The sequence below is a fragment of the Camellia sinensis genome, chromosome 6 (genome assembly GCF_055761805.1).
Source record: "Camellia sinensis isolate YWXY chromosome 6, ASM5576180v1, whole genome shotgun sequence".
Lineage (NCBI taxonomy): Eukaryota > Viridiplantae > Streptophyta > Magnoliopsida > Ericales > Theaceae > Camellia > Camellia sinensis.
In genome coordinates, this window is record NC_138966.1 from 12,520,062 (window position 1) to 12,528,122 (window position 8,061).

An 8,061-nucleotide genomic window follows, 5' to 3' on the forward strand; every position below is an offset into this window, starting at 1 on the left:
TATTAAACTTTTTTTAGAATCTATACTACATTTTCAATGTAAAGTATGTAACCAATTACAACTCACATCATATGTAGGATACATGACATGATGTACACTTGTACGACCCATGGCAAATGAAGGTTGAGATTGGGATTCAGGTCGAGATTGGGATTGAGGTTGAGAAATATAGGTTGCACGACCATCACCCTAAAGTAAACCAACGTAAAAAAATAAAGTATGAAATGAAAAATAGTAATAAATTATTTTCATTTTAGAAAACATACAATATCAAATATTACCTCGGCATAATTAGTACGACACATGGCAAAAGAAAGTTGAGATTGGGATTCGCGACCATGACCCTAAAGTAAACCAACACAAATAAAAGAAGAATGTCCATCAAAAAAAATAATAATGTATTTTAATTTTAAAAAACATACAATATGAAATATTACCTGAACGTAATTACTACGACCCATGCCAGAAGGGGGTCGAGATTGACCTTGTGGAGTGTAAACACCCTAAAGTAAACCAACATAAATCAAAGAATAAGACAATGCATTTTAAAAAAAATTCATAATGCATTTTCATGTTCAAAAACAAACAATATGTGATATTAAACAAACAATACAAGGTTGCACACAAAAGTAAAAATTACCTGACTAGAAATATTACCCATGGCAAAAGGAGGTCGAGACTGACTTTGTGGAGTGTAAACACCCTAAAGTAAACCAACATAAAGCAAAGAATAAGACAAAGTTCATAATTCCGTGTGAGGTTCAATTTCCTAACGTCTATGCATGTCAAAGGTAAACACCCTAAATTACATATTACCTGTATCGAATGATTACCCATGTCGGAAGAAGGTTGAGATTGACCTTGATAAGTGGAAAAAAAACCATCCTACATGCATCACAAAAGACCAAAAATAATCAATATAACACTACTAGTTGCAAGAATAATCAATCCATCAAATTAATACAAGGTTGCACACAAAAGTAAAAATTACCTGACTAGAAATATTACCCATGGCAAAAGGAGGTCGAGACTGACTTTGTGGAGTGTAAACACCCTAAAGTAAACCAACATAAAGTAAAGAATAAGACAAAGTTCATAATTCCGTATGAGGTTCAATTTCCTAACGTCTATGCATGTCAAAGGTAAACACCCTAAATTAAATATTACCTGTATCGAATGATTACCCATGTCGGAAGAAGGTTGAGATTGACCTTGATAAGTAGAAAAAGAACCATCCTACGTGCATCACAAAAGACCAAAAATAATCAATATAACGCTACTAGTTGCAAGAATAATCAATCCATCAAATTAATACAAGGTTGCACACAATAGTAAAAATTACCTGACTAGAAATATTACCCATAGCAACAGGAGGCTCATATTGACCTTCAAGAGTACAAAAACTATCACCCTACAAACAACCAAATTATTTAATAAATTATTTTCGTAACACACATAACACAAAATTGATAACACATAACAATCAGACATAACTTCAATTAATTACCTGCTTAGATTGCATTCTTTTCTTTTTCGCAATATATTTTTCTATCCCGCCCTTGATCCTCCTTCTTCCCTTAGTAGTTGCTTGTCTTTTCTTCAGTCCCTTGGCTTGGATTGGACAATCTACTTCATCACTCTGTGGGCATGTGTTAGCTGAGGAATTTCTGAATTCAGTGATCTCCACTTGACCAAAAGTGTGCACACTTAATTTGTCTTCAACCATGACACTCAGTTCTTCACCTTTTGCAAGTGACAAATGATAAGTTTCTTCACTTTCGGCGGCTCTACTTGCTATAGCTCTAAACATATTCATCAATGACCTATATCGGTCGCTTTGATGTAGTTTGACATCAGCCTTCACATCATACCCACGCCTATCTTTCACAGTTTCAGCCCTTGCTTTTTTAGTCCATCGTTTGAGTATGTATTGTGCAGGAAGGTCCTTTGCATTGATTATCTCTCTAAGCACCTTTAAACAATGTTGACACACTATGCCCTTCACTTCAAATTTCTTGCAACTACAACTCAAAAAGCCATCTCTATCCATTGTCACATTCTTATCTTTTTTTCCATCTACATCTGTTTGAATTGTGAATATGGTACTCTCACCATCATGAATAGTGCCTACAATGGACGCTTCAATGGACTGCACGTACTCATTTTGGAATTCCTCAAAAATTGTTTTGGTGTAAATATCTGCCATTTGCTTTAACATCACAGTTGGAATGGCAACCCTTGGCAATTTTTGACACAAATTATACTCGGCTTCCAATTCTTTATACCTTTTGTCATAGAGCACCCTCTCAAAATGCTTGAAAAATTCCATCAAGTTATGATCACAATTGAGATAATCCTTCAAAAATGCATTGAATGATTCACATAGTTGAGTAGTACTCATTCCAGCTGCACAAGAATTCATAATATATGGCCATCCCCATTTCTCCTTCACACCAAAAGTTTGCGCCAACCAATGATTGTTGTCTGCATCATACCTATGAAGCATTTGGTCCCATTGTATTTTGAATTCTTCTTCATCATCAATTTGATGCATAAATTTTGAAAAGACACCCTTTACCCCAACATCTTGAAAGAGGGAACTCACATGCTTCACAGCATTTTGCATCAAATGCCATGTACAAAGTCGATGGTTTGTACTAGGCATGACAATGGGAATGGCCTTAGCCATCGCAGCATCTTGATCGGTGAAAATAGTTTTTGGAGCTTTGTTTGACATTGCCTTCAAAAAAATCTGAAACAACCATGTGAATGATTCGGCAGTCTCATCATACATCAACGCTGCACCGAATACAACAGTTTCTCGATGATGATTAAATCCAACAAAGGTTCCAAAAGGTCTATGTTCATTATTTAATTTGTAAGTAGTGTCAAAGGTCACTACATCACCAAATTGAGCATAGTCCATTATCATTTGTGCATCCGCCCAAAATATGTTACTTATTTGCTCTTCACAATCTAATTGGACTGCATAATAAAAGGATGGATTTTCTAAACTTTTCTTACGAAAGTATTGCAACACACTACCCGCTTCTCCATATTCCAAATCTTTTTGTCTCTTCGATCTCAAGTAATTTTTTTGGTCCAATTTGGTGAAGCCAAGTGATGCTCTTCCACCAGATTCCCTACCAAATAGCTCATAAGCAGACCTAAGAGGAATTCCAGATTCTGCAGCCAATTCTACTTCAATTGCTTGGGTGGTAGATATTTTTCTTTGGGATGGCAACATATGAATGCACTCTTGAGGCACAAGATCATGATTATGATGTTCAACAAAATCAATGGCAACATATTTTCCTAAATTTCTATCTAACTTGATACTAAATCGAGCACGACAACCACACCTCACCTCTTGTCTCGGAAATTTTACTAGTGGATCTCGCTTGTCAATACCCCGAGTTCCCTCTTTGTAACATACAAAAGTCCGTGAAGTTATTTCCTTAGTATGTTTGTTCTTGTGTGCATATAGCTTCTTAATACTAAAGCCCACCTTTCTGCCATAGGTATTATAAAAATCATATGCAGCTTGTTCAGAGTCAAATGACATGCCCAATTTTGGCTTCCAACCACAATTAGCCAACTCATTAACAACATTATTTTCTTCGATTACCTGCAATTCGATTTATAGGTTATGGGGAGTGGTTTATTAAGGTAGTTTTATTTTATAATTTTGTAAATCTCTCTGAAATGATGGACCAGATCATAGTTATAAATGATATCTTTTATATATAACTATCATAGTTACAAATGATATTGAAAAATCAATCATAGTTACTAATCACTCTTCTTTATAATTACTAATTTCTGAATTCACAAAATCCTTAATTATATATAAATCCTTAATTATATATAAAAATTAATATAGAGAAATGTATAGAGAAAAATTAATTATTTTATAATTTTGTAAATCTCTTTGAAATGATGGACCAGATCATAGTTATAAATGATATCTTTTATATATAACTATCATAGTTATAAATGACATTGAAAAATCAATCATAGTTACTAATCACTCTTCTTTATAATTACTAATTTCTGAATTCACAAAATCCTTAATTATATATAAATCCTTAATTATATATACAAATTAATATAGAGAAATGTATAGAGAAAAATTAATATATACATTGGTATATTTGTATATTTGTAATGTCAAATCCTTAATTATATATAAAAATTAATATAGAGAAATGTATAGAGAAAAATTAATTATTTTATAATTTTGTAAATCTCTTTGAAATGATGGACCAGATCATAGTTATAAATGATATCTTTTATATATAACTATCATAGTTATAAATGACATTGAAAAATCAATCATAGTTACTAATCACTCTTCTTTATAATTACTAATTTCTGAATTCACAAAATCCTTAATTATATATAAATCCTTAATTATATATACAAATTAATATAGAGAAATGTATAGAGAAAAATTAATATATACATTGGTATATTTGTATATTTGTAATGTCTGCAAATCAAAGCACTGGTAATGTGAAAAATTAATATATACACTGGTATATTTGTATATTTGTAATGTCTGCAAATCAAAGTAAGTATAAAAGATATCATTTATAACATATACTTATTTCAATAAAAGATACAAATATACCAGTGATATCTTTTATACTTATTTTGTATCTTTTATACACTGGTATATTTGTATATATACACTGGTATAATATATACTTATTTCAATCTCTTTGTAATGTCTGAAAAATTATATTTGATACGACTGAAATAGAGAAATTAGTCTGAAAAATTAATATTTGTAATGTCTGAAAAATTAGTCTGAAAAATTAAATTGTATATAGCACTGGTATATTTGTAATACATACAAATACAGAGATACAAATACAGAGATGGGCAAACAAAATACATACAAATACAGAGATGGGCAAACAAATACAGAGATGGGCAAACTCTCTCCCTCTGGTATCAGTTATTTTATGTTAAACTTTTTATATCTGTTTCAAAAAAACAAAAACAAAATCAATCTTCTGAAAATTCAGCACCTCCCGTGTTCAGACATTTTAAACACTTATCAAGGTTCACTTCTCATCTTCTAATACTAATGCCCCTTCAAAAAGTTACTTTTTTGCACATCTGGATATGGATTTTGCTGAGCATTTCAATACCAGTTTTGAGTTGTAACCCATCAATTATTTCCCAACTTTATTAATTTTTCTATCTGGGTTGCAGAAAAATTAATATTTTATTATCTATTATTCACATATTAAAACAACAAAAATTATATAGAGATGGGCAAACAAAAATTATATTCGGATACCTCGTCACAGCCAAACAAAATACATACAAATACAGAGATTCAAATATAGACTGAAATATCATTGAAATATAGAGACTGACATATTTGTAATGTATACATTGATTATCCATACAAAATGTAAATACACAGACTGAAATATACATATATACATAACACAGAGACTAAAATTTACCTCGTCACAGCTGGACTCGCGTCCATCCGCCATCGTCGCGTCACAGCCGGACTCGCGTCCCTCCGCCATCGTCGCGTCACCGCCGGACTCGCGTCCCTCCGCCAACCTCTCTCCATTACCGTCCACTCCGTCCACCATCGTTCTCTCCGTTCTCCAGCGCCTCTCTTCTCTCTCTCTCTCTCTCTCTATCCAGCTACGTGGTTTGTTAGGGAAAAACAGAGGAGATAGGGACGAAGATGAAGTCAAAAACGATCAGGCGGGAAATTTGAATTTTTCGGAACCAAAAAAAAAAAAAACAACTAAACAAAACGACGTCGTTTTTTATATACAAAACGACGTCGTTTTGTAGCGCTGCTGGGAGCGCGGCTGGAAAGAGCGGCCGAAGATCTGAACTCAAAAAAACACACTTCACATCACCATTGCTAGTTTCATACCCATTAGACCTTTCAAGCAATGTCTTAGCCTTCTTTAATGGCAGTTTCAACTCCACTGCAGCATCAAATTCACTGGATTTCTAGGTGGCTTCCTTTTTCACCATTGTTGCTGGTTGAAGAGGGTGTGTGTACAAGATATGAGTTAGGGTACAATTGGAACATCAAGTGTGTAGAATGAGAAGAATAACCAAAAATCAAATTAATGAGTGGTACTATTAGCACCACATGAATTATTTTGGACTCGCCATTTCTTTGGGCTCCCACTTATAGAAACCCTCAAAATTTCTTTCCCCTCCCCCCAAATAAACCAAAATTATCCTTGTGAAAATATTTCACCCATTAAATGCACATCCCCACACCTTAAAAAAATCCCTCTTCCAAAAAACCTTAACAAAACCCACTAAGAAGAAGAAGAGTCAATGTGATTACTGTCTCTGCTGCCTCATTTACCATTGTCACAGTTGGTATGCTCTCTCTCTCTCTCTCTCTCTCTCTCTCTCTCTGCTGCCTCATTTCTTAATTTTCTCATAAGAATTTCTTCTCTTGCAGGAAAAAAATTATAATAATTGATTTGGTTGGTTTTGTTGGTAAATATTATAAAATTGTGAGTTTAGCAGAGAACTACACAATAATATTATCAAAGGTAAGTGATGAAGGAATAACTTTTGAATCTGATAATGGATTTGGGTTACTTTCAATAACTTCTGTAAGTGTTAAAATTTTTAACCATTCAATATGTTAAGAAATTTTCATGTTCGGATCTGTATTCTCGAACATTACTTATTTGTTCGGAAATGCCTTCCCGAACAAATAAGTAATGTCTGGGTCTGTATTCCCGAACTTTAAAAAATGAAAATTTTTGTAAGCGTTAACAATTTTGACTGTTCAATGTGTTAAGAAATTTCCATATTCGAACTTGCATTCCCGAACAAATAATAAATGTTTAGTTACTGGTTCCTGAATAAATAAATAATGTTCGAGCCTGCGTTCCCGAATTTTGGTTATATGTTTGGGAGTTTAGTCCTAAAAAAATGACGAACATATTTTATTATTTTTGCCATATTTTTTTTTTCTAGAAACTTACCTTTACAAGGTCAATCTCCTCTAAACTAAGAACAACATCAAAGTTATGAACCTCCTCTAAGGTTTTATTGTTGTACTCCTCTCATCTTATGAAGTTGTAGTTACCAGAAAAACTTCCACTCATTGTCATTGCCGGAGAAGTGTAGATAGTCAAATGGTTGCCATTATTACCGTCGGAATATTGCCACCAAAGGGTTTTCAAGGTTTTGAGGATGGGTAGGTTTTGAATGTGAGATTTGAAGAAGATGGATGGGTGGTGATGGAGGTGGGTGCTCTCATAAATCGTAATTCATAATGTAGTGGATGTGTAGGTTTAATTGTGAGATGTGGTATCTCAAAATTAATGATATCATTTTTAGTAATTTTATTTGAGATTATTATTGTAATAAAAAAAAGTTAAAAATTGAGGAGTCCAAAATAATTTATGGGATGCTAATAGCAGCACTCTTAATAAGTGTGTGCACTAAGAAATAATGTGCACTAAGATAAGTAGCCGTGTGAAAAGAGAACTTCTCGTCAAATTGTTTAACAGAATCTTGTTGACAACTGTAAGAAAGACTTTGATGGACAATAATGCCCCTAGTAGCATCCAAAAGAACTTTATAGTTGTCAAAGACTCATTTACCTTGTCAAGTGTTGTGCTTAAAGCACAATGGTGACTGTTGTGCGGCCTGTAGAACTTATTTTGAGTTATATTTTGATGATCTGAAGCGTTTAAATTTTAAAAAATAGAGAGGACAATATATCTATAAAACAATGAAGTTAATCGGATATCAATAATCTTTTCATCAAATCACATTTATATTCAGTTTGATATATACATATTTATTTATTTTATATAAAGATGTAATTTGATGAACAAGTTACTGATATTTGATTAAGTTGAATTTTTATAAGTATATTGTTCTCAATATTTTTTAAAATTTAAATAATTCAAATAATAAAAATAAGACTCAAAATGAATTTCACAGACAACATAACAATCACTGTTGTGTTTCACGCACAACAGTAACAATGCATCCCATGTACCCTGAGTTGCCAATGAATTAGATGCCCCATTT

General features: G+C 32.8%; 1 protein-coding gene across 1 annotated transcript; it reads right to left on the reverse strand.

Annotated features, from left to right (window-relative positions):
- Nucleotides 1-248: 248 nt before the first annotated feature.
- On the reverse strand, nucleotides 249-5,621 carry LOC114305818 (protein FAR1-RELATED SEQUENCE 5-like). The gene is made up of 9 exons (XM_082875919.1): nucleotides 5,484-5,621; nucleotides 1,508-3,628; nucleotides 1,343-1,411; nucleotides 1,168-1,236; nucleotides 992-1,054; nucleotides 817-885; nucleotides 641-703; nucleotides 438-503; nucleotides 249-344 (listed from the first exon to the last, which is right to left on the reverse strand). The coding sequence occupies exons 1-9, from the start codon at nucleotides 5,619-5,621 to the stop codon at nucleotides 249-251; spliced, it is 2,754 nt and encodes a 917-aa protein (XP_082732045.1).
- Nucleotides 5,622-8,061: the final 2,440 nt, after the last annotated feature.

Excerpts from the sequence above, each read along its gene's own strand:
- LOC114305818 (XM_082875919.1), bottom strand. The coding sequence starts at position 5,621 with ATGGTGGACGGAGTGGACGGTAATGGAGAGAGGTTGGCGGAGGGACGC. Across the intron at positions 1,055-1,167 it reads TGGGTAATCATTCGATACAG|GGTGTTTACACTCCACAAAG; the intron begins GTAATATTTAAT and ends GGTTTACTTTAG. Across the intron at positions 504-640 it reads TGGGTAATATTTCTAGTCAG|GGTGTTTACACTCCACAAGG; the intron begins GTAATTTTTACT and ends GGTTTACTTTAG.